We start from the raw sequence: 20883 nt of genomic DNA, 5'->3' as shown, positions 1-20883 counted from the left end.
CGCACACATGGTTTCCGTGCAATTGAGCCCCTGCGCTAAACGGTTCGTGGCCTACATATTTGTATCATTGCATTCCTTTGCGAGACAAAAACAAAAACGCGTGGTTGACAGCCGCAGCACGTCCTATTTTTTGAACAGGGTAGAATAATGAGAAGCAAAAGTAATGTGATCGAGTGAGAGCAGAGCTCGAAAAGAAACTATGCTCCCTGGATCATTAAAGGGGGGCGGGGGTGGTTCACTTTTTTTTTTTTCACGGTTCTTATTCCCTCTTTCCCAGGCTGACTTTCGTAATGCCTCTATCTCCTCTTTCCTAGCATATCCTGAGGCGCCTGTTAGGACCCACGACGATATGCCTGTCACACAGCGGATACGGACGCTGGTGCTTTAAATCTGCTCAGACGCATCTTCAACTTAGACAACCTACCATTGAGTCGAGTTCGGAAAGGAGAATCGGTGACATAAAGACTAGCAGTTGGTGCGAACTTCTAGATATATCGTGATATGAAGCAGCAAAGGCTATAAGTATCGGTGTTGGACGAATTATCAGTGGTGTTTTCCTCCCCAGCGTTCACCTTTACTCACATCTAGTCTCATCCCCTCAAATGAGCACCAATATGAAACGCAGTGCCCTGATTCACTCGACAACAAATAAACTAGTGAGACTTTTCACTATCGTTATCGGACTTCAACCACCCGTCCCCGTCGCCACAGGCTCGCGCGTGCGCCGCCAAGAAGGGTTCTTCTGCAGCGGGAACAAGTTCGCCACGGGTCTCCTGCGGACCATCATCAGCGCCAACGTGGAGGTCATCCGCAGAGCGGAGCCCATCCGTCTGGGCGACGCCGACCACTTGGGATTGCTGCGGCTCAAGAATGGCCGGGCTTACAACGTGCACACGGTGCAGCCGTTCGGGCTCATCGACAGCGACTGCACAAGCGAAGAACTGCGGATCAGGGCGGTGATTCCGCTGGCGCTGGACGCGCCAGAGTTCCGCTTCGACTGGGAGTTGCCTGGTGGACTGGCCGGTGGTCTATTTGTGCTGTCTTACGAAAAGGTCGCAGCCAACGTCACCATCGAGGTCCCCAAGGTACGTTATTGTTGTGAAATGCAAAGGGAAGACAACGCTTTTAGGGATGTCGGGCTGGTTTGCGTGGCTGGTGTAGCTTTTGTCGCGTTTGAAGCTCTTGGGGAGCGAACACTGCCCGTCTTTATCTCTGGAACGTCGGAGCACCTGGGGTGCTACAAAAGCGCTACCGCACAATTCTCCTTCAGCTTTGGTCACGAGCGCAAAGTGAACTTTTTGCTTCTGACAAATACTGTTGAGAGAACGCAGTCAGGCACGTCAGTAGTGAAAGTTTGGACACACCGGTAATTGGTGGTAACGTTCCTAACGGAAATGAGCGAGACACGCCGCCGGCTGAAGCACACGCAGCAGCGTAGCCGGCCTTAATACCTTAAGGGAATACCGGGGACACAGAGAAGTTCTAACTGCAAAGAGACCGCTCTCACCGTAAACGGAACTTCTATGAGCTAGGAAAGGTCACAAAACGAAATACAGGTGTCGCCATCACCGGCCGATTTCGCAAGTAAAATGCCTGCGTCGACAACGAATTGCAACGCGGATCCCAGAGGCCACGCTATACCGCCATTCACTTCGAAACGGCGGCAACTCGACCTTTTCGGTAAAAAAATTCACTAGTTTGAATCGGCAGGCAAGAAGATTTTTAAATCAAATTTTTGGACGATATACGTGCCTTTTGTTGCTGAACGAACGTCAGCGTAACTAGAAAGCGGTATAGAATAAATTTTTACTGGAACACTATCTCTACAGAGTTGTCGTCAGTGTCCCTTTAAATAAACATATACACAGGGTGCATGTATGTTCGCGTATGCTTTCCAAACAAACGCATGCACGCAGTGTGAGAACTTAAATCGAACACATGACGCGGCTCCATCGACATGCTCAGTGTTACGCAAAATACAAGGTTTTTAGTGTGGAAGAAAGCTGCTCCGGGAAACTCCTGCATGTATGACCATGGCGCTCGAAAACTCAAAAATTCGTCCGAAGGAGAAAAAAAAATGCTCTAAAGCTTGTCCTCGTCAACAGTACTCCAAGTGTCTCACCAGTCGGGTTTAATATGAGAGAGTACTACTCAGAGACATAAATTCGATTTTCCATTGTCCATTCCTCTCTAAACAGTGTAGTACCGACCGAATAACAAGCATTGCTGTATTTCTGTAGTTCAACACAGCGCAAAAGGCTGTTAGGGCTCCCGAATGCAATCTATTCCCTTTTATGCTGGACTGGGGTGCTGCTGCAGAACTCACGTGACTTACTTTTGGAGGAAACGAATGGAATAGAAATCGTTAGCTGAAACATGCGGGTCCACCTTCAGCAGTCGATAAACCGTGCATTTCACAATGCGAGGTTGAGGGAAAAAAATATCTTCCGTCCGGCATTCTGAGAGTGATGTAATTGCCAGCATCCTCCACAATCTGTGTGTATTGTGTTACGAACGAATGTTGCTATCTTCGTGCACGATGGCCGATTTTGTAGCGAAAGCTACATTGGCCACGAACTTGCGATTTCGCTGTGGCGGTGCTCCGATGAGGCACAGAGACCGCCGACCTTGAGCTGTTGCGTAACAACCGCCGCAGCTGGCGGACGCCGCGCCATTTGGCATGACGTCACACCGCGCGCCTCGCCGCGTAGCCGCCGCCGCCGTTTGGTATGACGTCACACCGCTTGCCTCGTCGTTGTGCTCACCTCCGCTCGCTTCGCCAGCTGTGTCGCATGCCTGCTTTCACTACGTATATCCTGGCATAGCCGACCTAAGCCGCTGTCAATTTTTTTTTCCGTGTTTTCCGCCACCCGCGACTTGCCATTCACGCATAACGTTTGGGTTACTTAACAAAGCACGCCTCGAAGTTATATGCAACCTGCACTGAAGTTAACCGTGCCGATAGCAGCACCTCAACGCACAGCCTATAGCAAGGATCAAGCATTTTTTAAACGCACTCGCAGGGCTTTTCCACGCCACCTGCCTACGTTTTTAAGTCGAAGCTCCATGTGGCCATCGCGTCAGCTAACTGGGTTTCGTCGACAACGCCAAGGCAAGCATTGTTACAACTTTCCAGCCAAACTGGGGCCTCTCATAGCAGTAGTGTTTAGGCGCTCAGGAGAAGGATTTCAGCGCTGCTTGGGAACTGCAGGTTGACTATAGTTTGCTGTATACGCATTGTACGCTTTACATATTGTTTTTGCTCTGCTGCTTAGGAGACGGCAGTACTGTTTCGTTTTTAAAGCAGTGCTTAGTAGCGCTATCTTTGCGACAAAATACTTTTGAGCGAATGCGCTTGCGTCGATTACAAAAAAGTGTGTGTACAGAGAGGCACAAACAAGAAAACAAGTAAGGAGGTCCCTCTCGGAATGGGAATGCGACTAAGACTTAATTACTGCCACAGCAATGCCACCTTTCATAAAGAAACAATGTGCATTGTATTATTTATTTTCTGAGATATCAAATTAAACAAAAATGGCTTCAGGATGCAGTCGTTTTTAAACTTTTGGGCCATTTTGCCACATGACTCTTTCCGAATCAGCGAAAGAAATTTTCGGCTGGTCTTGACTTGCGCAGCCAAGCACTTGTTCAGCTCCATGGAGGGCATCGTCAGGGCTCCGTTGCTACAGACTTCATTAATGCGAAAGCATTAGATGGCTCATCGACTCATGATTGGTCGGTACGGTGTGACGTTATCAAAGGCAGGAAAATACGAAATGTTAACCAGTAGTAGTTAGTGCTAGTAATTAAAACAGAAGCAACTACAAAGGAATAGAATATAAATATAACTGGAATAGAATTGCAACACTATTGGAACGCAATTGAAATAAAACTTCAATGTTCTCGCACTGCTCGCAGGTAAGTCTCTTAAGTGCCCCCGGTCATTCTTCTACAGCAACAGTGTACCGGTTTATTAAAAACACATTTCCCCCTCCCGTGTGGCCCATTTTTATCTGTGCGTATACTTGTTTCTCTCATTGCAACAAGTGCTGCGGGGCAAGGAGCCCTCGCGCATAGTCGGCTACCGGACAGTGGCCAGCCAGGGCCTGGCCGCTGGCGTCACCAGCGGCATCTCGGGTCTGCTGGCGACAATCTTCACAGCGCTCAACATCGTCTCGCCCAACGTGGTGGCCGACTTGCTGGACATCCTGATACGCCGGCTGCTGCAGAGGTACATCCAGACCGTGGCCCTGCCCTTCTAGCGGCCCTGGTGTCTGGCTTTACCCTCCCCTGGGTTTGGACGGTGCGTTCCAGCCTTTTTTCCTCCCGAGTTGCGCAAAAAGAAGTAAAGTGTGTGTACGTACAAGGTTCCCTTAACCTTACAGGGGATTAAACCTTTATGGGTATACCCCACTACATGGCTGAAAAGAAAACCGTGTCTCTTGAAGAATATTGCCAGAGGCTGTATGAGTGCTTGTGTGTGCATACGCGGATACAAAGTGCGGCGTTGTTGCTTCATATCGGGCATTTTTAGGGAGTATGCGTAGCAGTCTACGTCCCGGCACTGAGCTCCGCCGTCGCATGTCGTGGCCCTCATCCGCTCTTCGATTTAGACCTTCACGGACTGCCCGTGGTATACACCCATTATACTCCTCGCAGCACTTGCATAACACACGCTAAACAGGTGATGGTTTTCGCAGCCCTTCGGGATGCTGTTTCTCTAGATCTGTGTGCAATGTAAAGGCAACCCTTATACTTATCTTTCTAGACGTTTTGGTCTTTACGGGTGCCGTAAGGGCTCCACTTTACGGCTGCGAAGAAAACACCGCTGCCTGGTTACTTTTGGCAAACATGGTACCTAAAGAGGATCCCTAGGATTTTCCTTGATTCGTGCAAATAGCAGACGGTTAAGGCAGAAAGCAAACGTTTTTTACTTAATTGGCAACTTATAGGTAAGAACAACCTGGTCGAAACTTACTCCCACGGACAGGGACACACATATGGCGATGCAAGACGCGCGTCCCCTGTCACCATCTTGTACTATGTGTGGCAGCCCCCTCACCCCGTGCAAATGAATGGGATCTCATGTATGATAATGTCTGGTAAATTATTAAAATACTCAGTAATTTAAAATATTTAAATATCTGTGGTTTATCATCATATCCTAGCTACCTTGCTGTGTGTAGCGTCTGGAAGGCATTCACCAGTTGCAGTGTATTACAAGAATGCTTTCATACAGCTGCTTTTGAACCACTTCACTTGCCTTCACTTGCATTCCAGTGCCTGTTTGCTGCCAACATTTGTGATTTGCCTCGTGTGATGAAAAACGCTCGCCTTTTAAGGCGAAGGCCTTATATGGTTTGTCAGCAAGGATGCCCGGCGTTGTTGACCCCAAAAGTGGTGACGAAAATTAAATGTGTCGCCACTGTGGTCCCGGAACCAGAAGTTACGTCATCGGACAGCAAGTAACGTCTGCCAAACGAGAAGTGATGTCATCATCAGACCTGTAGTGAGAACCCGGATGTGACTTGGTGGCTTGGTTAAAGCGGCGCTTTATATGTAACCCCGTAAAAAGTGTACAGCCCAAGCGGTTTGCTTCTCGGTTGTTTAGCGAAGCTCCCTAGCACATTTAGCAGTCCAAAGCTTATGAGGATTTAGTACGCGAAACCATTCCTCTTCCGAGAGATTACGGTCGCTGAGGGCGCATAATGAGGCATGCAGCAGGCCTCACAAGCAAACCTCTTGGTACGATGTTGGTGTTATCCCATCGTGTTGTAGCAATGCCATTCCTGTGCTTTTAGCCTTTTTGCTTGTGTTTTCTTCAGACCTTCATGCACCCTCAGTCCTGTTGTTCCATGCTTTTTACATGTCTTTCACCGGTTTTTAGTCTTTTCTTTGTTAGCACTCATGCTCTTTGTATCCTTGATAACCCGGGAAAAAGTGATAATATACTCGTTCGCGCTCTGATTGTGTTGTGATTAGATAGATCCCCCAGGTGGGCGTTTCCGTGGCGTGTGTATTTAAGAGCGGGGTCTTGGTCATTCTTGAAATAAAGTTGATAGTTCAGCGCTCTGTCCTATCCCCCTTTCTGTCTGTTTTTTCCTAACCGTGTTCGCGCTGCTGAAATCGTATGGATTCCCACCAACTAGCCCGCCAGATTGTGTTATTAAACCTCTTGGTCCGTATACTTTTGACAGGGGATGTACGCGTATGTCATGTGGTCTTTCCTAAAGGCCTCCACCCCGAGAGCTTTTTTTCTTTTGAGACATTAGTATACTAACTATTAAAAAATATAGTTAACCAGTAGCCCACGATGACACACAAATGCTTTCGCATTCACAGCACGCAAGCAGTCTTAAGCGCCCTCCGTCATTTTTAGATACTTAACGTTCATGTGGCTGACCCTTTGTAGAATCCTGAGAGACGTTTGTTGTCCGTTGTCCGACGCGCGGTGTGGTCACGGCATAGAGGAGACGGAGGGATTCCAGTAGAAGGAGGACACTAATAAAAAGTAATAATAAAGCGGACAGGAGGGGAGTCTTCGGGAGGGGACATGAGACGAGGGGGAAAGAGCGAGAGTTGCGAAGCGCACAGAGAGCAGAACATGTAGACCTCAAGAAAAGGGAATCGGACCGCAAGCGACGAGCTGAATGTGGGCACGTTGTTGTTTTGGGGTCACGCTTTCCTGATCAGTTCATATAAAGCGGCCAGGTGGAGCAGGTGTAAAATACTTCTGATTGCGGAAAATATCCTTAAAGGAGGATGTGAAATATCCTTATTGCCGATCCTGCAATTTCTCTTTTACGTGCCAGACAGCCTGTCTCTACATCTGGGAAAAATTTAAACCCTGTAAGTCGCATGCGGCATAATGAAATAAAAAAAGAATGGGAAATATAATTTTGTCCAGAATTGCTGCACTTGGGCTTTCTGGAGTTATTGCCGCTGTAATTAGGGCCTAGATACAAAAGTACGGGTATGTTTAAACAAAAATAACAAATGTGTTTCCTGGTCTCAGTATGTCGAGACAACGGATTATATAGCCAGAATGGATTCTTACTGTCGCCCATTGCTCCTGCTTACACACGTATACAGATAGTAACGCGTGCCAGACGATGCATAACTAACGGGATGGGACCGAGTGCCAAAACCACCCTAAGTTTATAGATTTGAGTACACTTAGTTTCTGGTTAACTCAGTTCAGGCCTCCCACGAGCGCTTGGCAGCGTATAAACAACGCGCAGAGGTTCACACACTCGTGTTTCGAGCGCCTGTTTGTAGAGCGCTTGTCTCTGAAGATCTTATCTTTGAGCGCTTCCTGAGTGTGCTACCCCGTTATTCTAGCCGCTGTGCGCTCCGTTCACTGCCTGAGGCGCTGCTCCTAGTGACCAGCGAATAATGACCAGCGACGAGCAATGCATGCCGTGTCACGATGCGCGCAACCTGCGTTTGCGTGAAGCTGGTAGGGCGTTTCTCTAGAAACTTTCTACGGGAGTGAACGGAGCTCACAGTAACTGGTGACCAGTGGGACGCAAAAGCAAGCAAGCAAGCAAGCACACACATCACACGCTCATCAACAAGCTGTCTCGAGCTCATGGCCAACGTTATGGCTAATGAACTTTACGTTCCAAAGAGTCAGAGGCTGGTTATAGAGATAAGCGTGTGGACGAATATGCGGTTGTTTGTGAATGCGAGCGTCCCCTCCAACAAGTATACCTCATTCGCTACCAACCGCAAGGCGGCTGAGAGCGGCGATAGCAAGACGGTCGGCGGCTATCGAGTGAGGCAATGTAAGCGATTTGTCAAAACTAGGGGTGTGCGAATATTCCAAATTATCGAATACAATTCGAATATTATATTTTTAGTATTCGTATTCGATTCGAAATCCACGTATTCGTGTTGTTTCGAATATTCGACACGACGCGAATATTCGTATCTGGCCGAATATTCTATTGCGAGTACTGGCGTTCATTGCGGTCCGCAAGTCTTATCGACAGAGACATAACAACATGGCGGCGCCCGTAGCAATGCGTAACGTTGGGCCATGCAGTAGCTGACTGCGCTGGTGAGCTTCTTTGTGGCTATATCTGCGAGCTGGTATAGTCAGAGCTGTGCACGAAGTACCTCGCAATACGTGCCAGTTCAGTGCCAATTGAGAGGGCATTTTCCGTGGCTGGAGAAGTCGTTTCAGCTAGAAGGGAACTACTTCTGGCTGACCATGTGGAGGAGCCGGTTTTCCTTCACGACAACCTTTTATCTTCATCCCAGCAACGTGCTTTTGTGCTTATGGCAAGCTAGCCTTGATCAATGCTGTGTACTAGCCATCTTCTCTATTTCCACTCTTCTAAGAACAATGTTCGAGACTTCGATACTTTTTGCGCAGCCACACACACCTTTTGTGCTCATTTCAGCACTGATAGTTGAACTGTGATGTTCTTAGGTGCTCAAATACATATTTTGTAGTGGTTAAATGCGTCTGTCCTTGATTATTCGATATTCGATTCGATATTCGGAACCAAGTATTCGTATTCCATTCGTATTCGAAAAATTTGATATTCGCACAGCCCTAGTCACAACCAATGGAGCAAGAGTTGTACCAGAGGGTGCTTCGGAGCCGAAATGGTTGAAAGGCGGGCGGGCGCGCTGGCGGTTGAGGCAACGAGCTTCTAAAGCCTGGCCCGCATGGAGCGTTTTTCCGGGCGATTCGTCGGCGTCGACGGCACCGGAGCGTTTTTTTGCCGCCGGAGAGGGCGTTTTCGCCAAATCGTCGGGTTCTGTCGAAACAGAAAAAAACGTCGACGCCGCGCCGACGCCGGGAGAGGGCAGCGACAGAGGGCCAATGAGAGCCGGAGCGGGCGTCACGTGACTCTGGACGGGGCCACGCCGGCCGAGAGAGACGCGCTCGTGAGCTCTCTCTGACCACGGCCGCTCGATGCGCGGCCGTACTCTGGCACTGTAGTTTGACCACCAAAACTGCGTCGTGCTTCCCGGAAAGACGGGCATTTGGCGCTCCGAGGGTACCGAGTTCTAGTTCACAATAGTACCGAGGCTTGGGCTTGGGGTTTCTCGGCCGAAACGGCCGAGGAGCGTGTTGTCTTTCGGAGGAGTCGCTTTTAGCTGGCCGCGCCGCGTAAACGGTAGCGCCATCTAGTGAAAAGACGCCAAGCACATCAACGCTGTGTTGAAGAAATTTTTTATCCGTAATTACTGATAACTACGATGGGTGCATTGCGAGCCTTTTTTCGTTCCAAGAAGAAAAACTGCAAATAGATGAAAATGTAGCAAGTGACTAAAAGCTAGACAACTGCTTCACCAGGTGTCGTTCTTGCGAGGTAAACACACTGTATTTAGTTAGGCCTAGGAGCTTGAAAATCGCCAAATTATCTGAAAAACAAGGGCTAGTTATCGCTTATACCTCTACGCGTGGGCGAGCTGTGCGAAGTAAAAGCGAACCGCTACCTTTTGAGCGAGCTATCGCGTCGAAGAATACAGCGGTGACATGTATTCATTCCGAAGTGGGCGAGCAGGGCGCAGCCATCTTGTCAACGTACGCGGCCGTAGCGCGCGCCGCTCGGCTGCTGAACATGCGGGAGTGAATTCGTCGACGCCGGCGCGGGCGTTGGGCGCGCGACGCGATTTCGCGGGTAAAAAACGCTCCATGCGGGCCAGGCTTAAGAGCGTTGTGCGAACCAAAACCACACGGGCGCCTTTTTCGCGTTTCGCCTCCATCGAAACGCGGCCGCCACGGTCGGGTTCGAACCTGGGTACTCCGGCTCAGTAGAGGAGCGCTTTAACCACTGAGCCACCGCGGCGGGTAAAGCATCCGGTTTACCATGCATTTGCCGAGATGCCTTCAATTTTTAGGATGCACCATATGCTGATATCGCTCTAGAATATTTTTAAAGTACCTGGAACCACTTCAACTTGAGATTACAATACTATATGGTTGGAAGTTGCTGTCGCGTGCGCTTTTTGCAAAGCGCATGATTTTTTTTTTTTCGTATAATACACAGTTCACGTGAAGACACTTACACACATTCTGTTGGCTACAAGCCACCATTTCTTTAGCTAACCGTTGCAGTTTAGGTTACACGGACAGGGACCAAGTGAAATAAGCGTGGAGAACTTTCTGCGTTAAATTAAACTGCGGTCGATCGACAAAAAGGGCTATTTATAGTTTCGGAATGTGTGAAACTTTCCACGCCGGTCATTTTTGAGAATCTGGATGTTTACATGAGAGAGAAGTTAAGTTGCCCGCCATCACTGTTTTATTGCAATGATAAGCCACATCACCGATTCTTGGCATCCTCGGTCACGACGGGCACCAACCCTACGCGGGATGACAGCCGCTAAATGACACAACTCAATCTCAAGGTCTGCTGGCCATTGTGCGGTAAGTGGTTTCCTCGATGACCTCGGAGGCGGCGTTTGTTCATGCGTGAATGCTCGCGTCGCGTGCTTGTAGGTCAGCAGACTTTCCTCTCTGGTCGAAACGGTTTCCTGGCTTTCCTTTTTTTTTTCCTGGTTGTCAGGTACGCGAGCGCAGCGCCATCTAAAAACATTCAAGCTAACCACTACGCATCGTTTGTGGCCTCCGAGATTTGAAACAGCAGTGTTGAAATGAATTGCTGTCACAATTACGCGCTGCTTGCTGAGCCCGTACTAAAAAGCATGATAATACAGGTAACACCTTTTCATACAATCGAACTTTAATTTTTTAGAGATGCCACAAAATCTGTTAGGTAGAATATGAGTCAGAAGCATGATTCAAGTTAAAGAATGCATGGATGCGCCTGGGTTAGAAAACTTACATTTGTTGTTGTGAGGTGGCGTTAGTTTTCTCTGATTGATCCCGTCAATCCCTTCTAGGACAAGGTTCTCTTGTCCAGTGCCGGTGATCGACACCCCAACTGCCTCATTCATCTTGGTAGACTTGGTGTACACGTTCCGGAATGGCGATTAGTCTTAACAAATACGTTTACGTGAGATAAAACCCGTCAACGTACTGAATACACGGTGAGTAATGTTGTTCCAGGCAAAGCCGCAGAGATTAAATATTTAGGTGCATTTCTCACCGCAGATTTCGTTGGACAAGACACCTATTTTTTTATTTTTTTTTTTGGGGGGGGGGGGGGGGGATAAGGCAACATCTATACAATGCTTCCTACGGCGCAATTTCAAACACTTCCTAAGGGACATGAAAGAGCAGTTATTCTTTACATACGTGCAATCAATGCTTGAATGCCTGCGTTTCCTGGGACCCACACACAAAGGACCTAATTAGTATCCTGGAAAAACTTCAAAATAAGGCTGTTAGGCTTATAACTAGTAATTATGACATGCGCCTAAACATGACTATAGCCCTATACAACTCAAGCCTGAAGTGAAGCTCCGCCCACATTCAGGACGGTCGCACAGAATTCTTCCAAGACAAAAATATAAAAAGTTGTCCTTTTGTTAGAACTTTTCTTGTTACCTAAACAAGAAGCTAACGCACGACTAAATTATAAGCTCAATAATTTTTATGCGTCTGGCTGTTTTAACACAGCCAAACATTAAAAATTTGATTCCGTTTACTATTGTGATTGGTCGGCGTAGTAACACAGGACGTCGCGGACCATGTCTCACTGTTACCGACTGCTGTTTCTTAGAACACAGCTCTTATACGCCCGTTCCTGGCTTCCGCATTGCAGTAGTCGGCGTAACCGGTTGTGCAAGTAGCAGAGCAAAACGCCACCTGGAACGTGGCAGCGCCGGGAAGATCCTGGAGGGTGGCTAACAGCGTAGAACGCCAACTGCCAGCCATGAAGAGCTGCGCTCAAATTTCGCATTGCCAGCAATCGTGATCGTTTCTCAATTATTTAAGTTGTATCCTACTATAATACTAAACTGGTAATCGGGCGGCCTGATTTATAGGATCGTCGGGAATATCTTTGCCACAAGTTCTTTCATAGTGCTTACCACTGCCAAACAGGTATAACTCGAGATCAGTATATGAAACCATCCACATATACTATATCACAGAGAAGGGACCACGTCTTTGCCAAGGAGTTTTCGTTTAGGAGTTGTGCTTCAGGCCCTTCGTTTTTTTTGTTCGAACTGTTCATGGATGGAATGCTTTATCTCCTGAAATTGTCTCAATCGCATCAAACAATGCATTTTCCACTCTTTAAGTGCTTAATTTAGCAATGTGTGCAGGTATGTTTTTTTTGCCACCAAGGCGATGCAGGCATTAAATAAAAAACACAAAAGGAGCGTAGGCCTCGTTCACTATAACCATAATGGATCCTTCGTTCGATCAATAAAGGCTCACTAAATAGCACAGGCTGAACCTGACTAAGTGTAGAAGAATACTTCAAAACAAAAAAAAAGCCCACTGAGATGTACCCTAAATCGTTTAAAATCTTCATGCAACTCAGCAGGGACCTATTGCCCTCACACACAATCATGTCTGTCTGCCGCGTTTATGTTACAGCGCAGATAAATGGGCAGGCAGCCTTGTTCATAAAGATCACTTCGCTGAAGATATCAAGACACAGGGATTTTATCGTCGGCACACATTCACGTGTAACGAAGAATTCCAGACGCTTTTCAAACCAATGTTTTCCTGTTGTTTGCCATATTAGAGATGTCCCATACGACGCCTATGCGGCGAAATTTGTTTCAGTCAATGCTTTCTGTTATGCATGGATATGCATTTAATTTCAATATAAATTAAAAATGCAGTTTAAAAGAAACAAACGAATATTTTCTTCAGATGTGCAACCTCGAAAAATCATTACAACTGCCCCATAGCGTAAGGTAAGAAAAGTACTGAATTTGGCATTATCTCGAATCAATCTCGGTTTAAAAGGGGTGCATACTGTGCACCATACCTGCGAAATACATATGTGTACGCTAGTGCGTCTAGAAAACAATGGAAAGAGTATTTCCTCTATCGTGACAAATAATATGGCGGAGTGGCACCTCAAGGGATCCGAACCGACCAAGGAAAGAGTATTTAATGGACAATGACGGCACACAAATATAAACCTGAATTCTGTTGTGAAAGGTTCTTTTTTGTGCAACAGAGCTGTGATGTAGAAAATATTTGTGTTTTGGATTACTGTGAATACCTGTACTCATCAATATGTGCCGTAATCGAAATGCCAGAGTATGAAGCCGGCATCTAAGATGAAAATAATGCAAGACTGATCCATCGGTAGGACGGGTTATGCTTTCCGTTTTGTGGTACGCAAAAAGGCCTACACGGGACGACTACAAGGAAAGGGGGACAAGCATTAACAGCGCTGTTCAGTGAATTGCCGGTCAACATGCTGAAGCCAGCAGCTCGCATTAACACAGAGGTCTATTGCTAAGGAAAGCGTTACATGACTCCCCACACCGTTGAAACAATTAACAAGTTGGGTCATGAGTACTGGAACATTTTCCCTGAAGTCCAGATCTCGCTCCTTCCGACTTTCATCTCTATGCGTCAGTCAGAAATCTGCGACGTCGTCTATTTTCCACGAACCTAGACTCACAGGAAGTGGTGCAAGAGAAGCTTCATGACTAAGCGAAAACCTTCTTGAAAGAGTACACACGCTTGCGGCCCGTGTACCTAGTGCACTGAAAAATAAGAGGGACACTTAAGCTAAGGGTGTGACACGGTAGCGTAATGGTTTGATTCCCATATATGCAGAAGGTCATTATCTACTTTACATTCATATATCCCCGAGAGTCCTCATACCTCACCTGGCGCAGTGCTGCAGCGGTTAAGCGATGCGCCACTGCCCTGCTGTGGCAGGTGCTCCCAGCGGTGGGCCTTGTGCTGCTCAGGTTGCTTTGCCTAGTGGTTTGAGCGCCCGTCTCGGCTGCGGGAGGTGGGTGGTTCGAAACCAACCCACCGCCGGGCACCCACCGGTCAAAAGGGTACAAGCGTCCCCCGGCCTGGCGCTCGGCTTCCTTTAGGGATGCACGTTTGGGAGAAGTGAAAAAGAAGTACGTACTACGTCTGCCGCTACGGATGAGGGTGGGGCCGGTGAAGTCTCTCAAAATTGGTTTGGTTGGTTGGTTGGTTTATGGGGTTTAACGTCCCAAAGCGACTAAGGCTATGAGAGACGCCGTAGTGGAGGGCTCCGGAAATTTAGACCACCTGGGGTTCTTTAACGTGCACTGACATCGCACAGTACACGGGCCTCTAGAATTTCTCCTCCAAAGAAATTCAACCGCCGCGGCCGGGATCGAACTCGCGTATTTCGGGTCAGCAGCTGAGCACCATAACCACTGAGCCACCGCGGCGGCGATTCTCTCAAAATTCGTTTACACTAGACATGAATACCACCGAAAGCAGAAGATTGGACAGCCGTCGACACAGCTCAGTTGGCAAAGCGCCGGACGCGAAATTTGGAGGTTGTGCTTTCGGATCCCACCGGCGGTATGTGGTTGTTTTTTCTTCTGCTTTTCTTATCAATTATCTTTGAAATAATTACCTTATTAATCACCTATACGGTGGCCGCGACTGGCAAAGAACAGGGTTAATTGGAGAGACATGAGGGAGGCCTTTGCCCTGCAGTCGGCGTAGTCGGGCTGATGATGATGATGATAATCACCCACTGATGAACACCAAAAATTAAAGGAAAAAACTGGCAGTGGCTTAGCTCAGTTAAGCCTGCATATCAGAAGCGAAAAGCTTCGGGCGTCCGCTCTACGGCCTTTTCGGCCGCTCTTCTAGCTTTGAGCTTTTCATTTCTTCGCTGCTTTTCAGCCAACTCCCGAGCTAGCTCTTCTGGATCGGTCGAACTCCCAGCTTTTCTGCGTCGTCTAGCAGCAGCCTCACTGTCTTCTCCTTCCATGGTGAATGCGCACGCCTATTCTCTGGCGAGCGCATTATATAGCCGTCCTCGCGCATGCGCAGTAACCGTGGTAAACACGCGGCTACAACGAAAGGTCAAACGTCAGGGAGGAGAGGAGCGCGCGCAGTAGTGGCGGCGGTGAGAAGGCGGCGCACATGCGCAGTAGAGCGCGGCTGCGTTGCGCGTGACGTCATTCGGTCGCGGCATAAGGCATGCGCAAAGCTCAGCTCCGACCCTCGTAGTGAAGCTTTTCGCTTCAAAAAACAAAACTTCCCCTATACTTCTTTCTACATTTCGGTGACGTTTGGCTTCCGTCATGTACGATGATTCTAGCAAGCTTTCTTTGTGTAGAAAAATAGATGCCCTCTTATCGGCGGAGTCGGCGGTCCTGTTTATCTTACTCCGTGAAGGCAAATGAAATTCGTGATACCGGCCTATAATCTGAGACAATGTCGCGACGACACGCATTATGTACATTTGTGTGCGTGCATGTTTCCGTGAGTATGTGCGAGCATGCGCGTGAGCGTATGTGTGTGGTAATAGGCCTAGCTCATTTCTCGCTGTTTTTGCATATAGAAAGAACAGACAGAAGTGTCCGCATAGACATCATGAAGTAGACGCGGCCGACCTGACCTCCAACTGTCAGTACGGGAAATTTCATTGCTCAATTTGTCGCTATTCAATAAGGTTAGATGGCGCCTCTACTGCACAGGATGGCACTGGACTATGCATTTTGAAAGCGTGATATGACAGGTTATGCACGACCAGTCTAAGGGGGCTTTACGCCAAACCTTTTCATGAAATCATCCACGAGATCCTAAAATTCAAACGTATGGGAGAGGCTGGACGATCAGTTTTTTCAGCTGATTGAATGAATGGTTGATTTTTACGTTCCAGAGCTGCACAATTTGGCACGAAGCATGCTGTATTAAAGGTTTGCTAGCGTAGACTAGAGATAATTTGTAGTCCCCCAACCGCTCCCTATAAATGCTAGGGATTAAGTGTGATCACCTGCATCAGAACGCTGCCTTCGCTGCCAGTTAGAGCAAACCAGCGGTATCGTGTTCAGCAGCTGAACACGATAGACACTGTGCCGCGGTGGTGCATGGTGAGAGGGAAAGGAAGGAAGATAACTCGTGCGGGCTCATGTATCCCCAATAATCGTTCTTTCACGGGAGTGATATGATGCGATTGTTTAGTTACCGGTTTCTGCGTACTCTTGTGTGTGGTGTCAGTGTGTGTGCCTTTGTGTGCTGAGCTCCACTGTAACTGCTACCGCACTTATAGTGGTCATTCCTCGCATTTGGGCGTTGAGTGTTTGTTTGTCTGAAGCCGGTTTTGTGGAAGGCTGCTCGCCTGCTCACCAGGTGGTGGGTGACCTGCTCATCGTGTCAGGCGGCAGCTCATTCAATCATGAGATGCTGCTTGAGAAGAGCAACCTGGGTTGCAACCCAACCCAAGTACCACCGATGGCAACATCTGCCATAGCACCTGCCCTGTGCCACTGCGCCACCTCTCACCTGCCCTACAGGTGGTTTACTTGACAAGTTTTAACTGGAGGTAACCAGGCGAGAACCTGGGGCGCTAATTAGACGGGAACCGCCACTAAGCGCACCGAGCTAAGCGGAATGAGCAGCATGGGTTAGGAGGAGAAGTGATTCGAATGATGCTTGCACAGTAGCTAAACGGAAGAAGTTGGCTTGGTAGTTAGGTGGTAGAAAGGTACCCCGTAGTGGTTAGTATCTACAGCCCATAATTCACGTCACGCTAGCGCACATACCGCATTTGGCTTAATTACCCAAATCGACTGACATTTTTTTACTGCTAATGTACTTAGGCCTTCATACACGACACTCTGAAAAGCTGACCAGCAGACATCTCATGTACGTGACACGGGCGGGCGTCCTGAGATAACAAAAAGGGATGACTGCAGCTTCAAGATGATCGCCCCAAATTCTTATCTTGAAGATAAATTTTCTCCTAAGGGCAGTGCCCCGGTTATTTGCTGCTCTTGCGTTGAAGGGTTGACTAAGACTGATCTTCCGCCCGCTCTTTTCCGAGATAACGCCAGTACTTCTTTGTTCCTTGGACTTGTGGTGATGAGGGGCAATATGGCAGCATTTTTTCTTTGTTTTATCTCTGCTAAACAAGATAACTTTTTCTCCCTCAGTGTCATAGGCCAGTATAAAGAATTCGTCTTACAATCCGCGAGAAGCTCGTCTTTTCTTTGTTCTGCAAGCCACCGTGAGGACGTACCACAGCAAGTACTCGGAGATTTTCATTGTAGTTTTTGCGCAGTGCATCATCTTCTTTGTGCAGTTATCGCTTCACTTAGTTGCCCCTGCTGAGCCCGAGTAGCTCTTTTGTTTTCTTTCTTCTTTTTCCTTGATAAAACCACCTTGGATTTTTTGGACAGCCACCGTCAAAACTGGCCTTAAACAGCCTGCTTAGGCGCCCCTCTCCTAAGAGTAGAAAACTAAGCGTTCTAGTGCAGCATACTGACCATCAAGTCCGAGCGCTAAACAGATGTGTACTGAAAGAATGCTGTGTGAGTGTGTACTGCCTTTTCCAAACGTTTTGTATCGTGTTCGAGGTTTAACGTCCCAAAGCGACTTTGCATTTGGTGCATATACGTCATTTTCGGAAGCGCTGTAATTCAACACGGACACAGAAAGAGAAAGACAACAGCGAGCACTCGTCCTTGTATCTTTCTGTGTTCGTGTTTAATTGCAGCTCTTCTTAAAGTTACGAATTTCGGTCCCCATCTGGTTTGCGCCAGAATTTTATGTTCGTCGCACCTCTGCTTTGCACCTGTGGGAATGCACACCGTTACTGGAATTCAGATTTAGCAAATCTCGCTTAAAAAGGCTGCACGTGTTTTTTTTTTTCTTCTCTCTCTCCTGTAGCGCAAAAGTAAAGCAGCCCTCAGTGGCCACTCTACTCCATGGAGAGCCGCGCAGCCCGCTGCCACAAAGTAGTTTCGAATGTTGTTACCTGCAAACAGGGTGCAAAATGATCAGAAAGAAACTCGTCAGCAACCGCGTGATTTGGCTGAGGAGAAACTACCTCATTGTCCACGTTTCCTTGGTCTCGAAAGGCATCTTACTCCTTGCTTTCCTCGGGCCGCGCCAATAGCATTGCTGTCAACTCTGTTAGAGCGGCTAAGCTTTGAATCTCTTTCTTACTGCGGATCCAAGGCCTCTGCTGCCGAAGTATTCTTCTTTAGACTGGTTGTTCAGCATATAAGTGCTTCATAGCTTATGAATCCCAGCGTTATAATACCATCCGCTTTGCAACATTCAGACACTGTGCGACGCCGGGCCGAATAGTGTGGGAGTTCTCCAGGGACATCTTAAGCAAGAATTCTAAAAAAATTTTGGGTCATTTTCATCAAGGATTCTAGAACAATAAAGTGTGAGCTTTATACAAACAGAATTATCTTTCATTTTGTTCACGAAGTCAGTGGCTTGCCGCCTGTATATAGAATCACCGGTCCAGCGTTATTCAACTGGTGCTTTTTCATTGAGCGGGGCAAATATGTAGTGGTTGATTTTAGTTTCGCTTTGGCAGACGCGCACTTCTGAGCGCGGACACTCTTGAAAAAACAACTGCTTTGTATGTGCCCACTATCTCTGCTTTGGCCTTGTTTCGTGTCCGTATCTTGGCAGCAGTTGGACTGCAGGGCCGGCACTGGTCGGCTGGAAGGCACTGCCGAACGTACCCGCATTTTAAAAAGAACATAAATAAAGGAAGTACTCTTACTTACGTTCGAAGGCTGCACTGATAACGTTCAGTTTGAGAAACGTCGTATATTAAATGATAAGTATTCATTCCATCAACACTGGGGCTCTGCAACGCCTACAGAACACACGGCTTGTTTTTGAGCCGTGTAGGGGGGCAGCAAGCACTGCAACCGTATCACTTTTGACTAAGGTTGCATACACATGTGTATTTGGGGGCTTTGCGCCTTAACACATACGTTTCAGCTATGCACATAATTAACGAAAGTTTAGTGACAGTGGAGTGAAAGACCAAGGACGTCGGGGAGCAGTGCGCTTGTCAAGGGCTCTTTATTCACAGCTGCCATTGTGTTTTACAAAGCAAATTAACTGCCGCCACAACTGTTCAGTTGTCTTCTCAAAAACACAAAGATCGACATGTAGAGCAGCTTTAACGAGAAGCAAGGCCAAAGAACGCAACAGGTGTTTTGCGAGGTACATATCCCTGACCCGTCTGATATGCGATGTGGACGGAGCTGGCACGCCCGTGAAACGCATATCTTAGTGGCGCCGGGACTGAATGCGCTCTCGACTGCTGTTTGCGCATCTGACCTCTGGTATAAGTGTGCGCCGGATCCAAGCCGGAGCTGACAGATCGTACGATCTGACGGACTGTGCAGCTGCTGCGATGAACGGGACCGCTTCGGACGCTTTCTGCGGCCGTCGGGCGCTGGTCACAGGCGGAGGCAGCGGCATCGGCCGCGCCGTCTGCTTCACCCTGGCCCAGAGGGGAGCTCGGGTGGTTGTGGCGGACATCGACCTGGATGCGGCCAATGCGACGCTGGCTGCTCTGCGAGGTAAACTGGGAGCTCCTTCGGCGACAAACCGCGTATGAGTCTGTAGGGAAAGAAAGTCAGTTCCAACTGATGTTTAATCAGGCCACATCTCACTACGTGAACTGAGGCTGCAAAACTTTTGTCCCGAAGAGAATGCAGAACACATATCGATTCAGATGGAACGGCGTAGCCAGACTTTTATTCTAGTACGCTGAGGCCTATGCGTGTATTCATCGGCTAATAGATGCTCAGCCTTGTTACGTCTTGCTTCCGTCTGTTTTATGAGATTTTCAGCAGCACATGTTTGTCGGAAAATCGGTTGTTCCACCATTCAGCTTAGAAGCAAACGTCTCTTCACGAGTACGTATTTGTGTGACAATGCTCGTCGTTATGTTTTTCTCTTTTTGCTTGTTGCCAGCGACGCGATTCCGCATGCATTGCCTCCTTAAGTTCATAGTGCCTTGTGTTTTGTACCACTCTTTCAAGCAATTTCAGGCGCCGTAGTGTAGCAAGCGTTAAGAGGATGTTGATGTTGTTTCTAAAGTATCGAAACGAGTTCGTCTAAACTAGCTCTCCGAATGTTTGCTCCATGCTTCCCTTTGCGCTTGGACTTTGTGGTTAGCCTGTTCTAGATGTGATGCCAAACGAAGCATCTGAGCAGCATGCATTATGGCGTTATTCACGGGATAAGACCGTACACTTGTCGAGCCCTCACTGTTACATTTATACTCTGCAGTTGTGCGGCCTGGTACTGCAGAATATTATTGACAATCTTCTCGCTCTTTCTAGCTACAACAGGACCGGCTGAGCATGCGGCGATGCAGGTTGACGTCGGCTGTCCCAATTCGGTGAAGGCGGTCTTCGACAGCATCCAGAATCAGCCGGTGTCCATTGTGGTTCATTGTGCCGGCATACTGGGATCTCTAAAGAGCTTCCTGGATCTTGACGTAGACGAGTTCGACCGAATCATGAGAGTCAACCTCCGTGTAAGGGAATTCGAAGCTCAGAACTTTTGCTCTGCCCTGTTATTCCTTGTATGCAACTGCATCATCCCGTACTGCGCCTCATAATTTTGTAAAGATCATAACACAACGCCTTCTTTGACATGCCCGGTGTGGTAAGCTAACGAGCTAATTTATGCGCAGCACGAGAGCTGGAGATTAAGTACTTCTGCAGGCTTCTCTTTTCGTTGTCGTGGTTGCATCAAGTTTAAGAATATGACACGTCATCTTCATGGTTCAGCGAGCTGCAGCCACATTTGTGCGAAGCGACAGCACGTACTGTATGGGGCTGCAACAGTGACCTGTAAATAATTTGGCCTTCATATTCAGTTAGTCAGAAAAGATGTGGGTTTGAAGAAAACATGCGGCAAAGGCGCACATGCAATCCTAAACAACCTCTTTGTCATTAGTTTGAAGAAGGCAGTGTTGTATTGACGTTGCGTTTGCATGCCGAAGAGCGGCGCTCGCAGTATACAAGCAGTTCCCATTGTCTTCT

General features: G+C 47.9%; 2 protein-coding genes and 1 long non-coding RNA gene across 6 annotated transcripts in view; 2 read left to right on the top strand and 1 right to left on the bottom strand.

The window, feature by feature from the left end:
* Window positions 1-233: 233 nt before the first annotated feature.
* On the top strand, window positions 234-4262 carry LOC149341750 (uncharacterized). The gene is made up of 3 exons (XM_089546698.1): window positions 234-1085; window positions 3956-3962; window positions 4048-4262. Exons 1-3 carry the CDS (start codon window positions 603-605, stop codon window positions 4260-4262), a joined length of 705 nt encoding a protein of 234 aa, XP_089402824.1. The 5' UTR covers window positions 234-602.
* Window positions 4180-20883, top strand: part of LOC149341749 ((3R)-3-hydroxyacyl-CoA dehydrogenase-like) — a 20674-nt gene continuing 3970 nt past the window's right edge. Inside the window, exons 1-3 of one of the 4 annotated variants that reach the window (XM_089543914.1) lie at window positions 4180-4303; window positions 19231-19407; window positions 20176-20372. In XM_089543914.1, the coding sequence (XP_089400040.1) occupies window positions 19239-19407; window positions 20176-20372 (366 nt within the window). In that variant the 5' untranslated portion in view covers window positions 4180-4303; window positions 19231-19238. Of the gene's footprint in view, window positions 4304-8001; window positions 8063-8694; window positions 10391-19111; window positions 19408-20175; window positions 20373-20883 lie in introns of those variants that run through there. The other 3 variants (XM_089543915.1, XM_089543912.1, XM_089543911.1) reach the window with 3 other exon arrangements.
* The window catches only part of LOC149341747 (uncharacterized), a 17437-nt gene continuing 15425 nt past the window's right edge, over window positions 18872-20883 (bottom strand). The window contains exon 2 of the long non-coding RNA XR_016282960.1: window positions 18872-19447. This is a non-coding gene — a long non-coding RNA (uncharacterized LOC149341747). The remainder of the gene's footprint in view (window positions 19448-20883) is intronic.

Source organism: Amblyomma mixtum, chromosome 5, assembly GCF_055824585.1.
Source record: "Amblyomma mixtum isolate Tamu chromosome 5, ASM5582458v1, whole genome shotgun sequence".
Taxonomy (NCBI): Eukaryota; Metazoa; Arthropoda; class Arachnida; order Ixodida; family Ixodidae; genus Amblyomma; species Amblyomma mixtum.
Note: the sequence above shows the minus strand (reverse complement) of the source record. Positions and strands in the feature narration are given on the sequence as shown.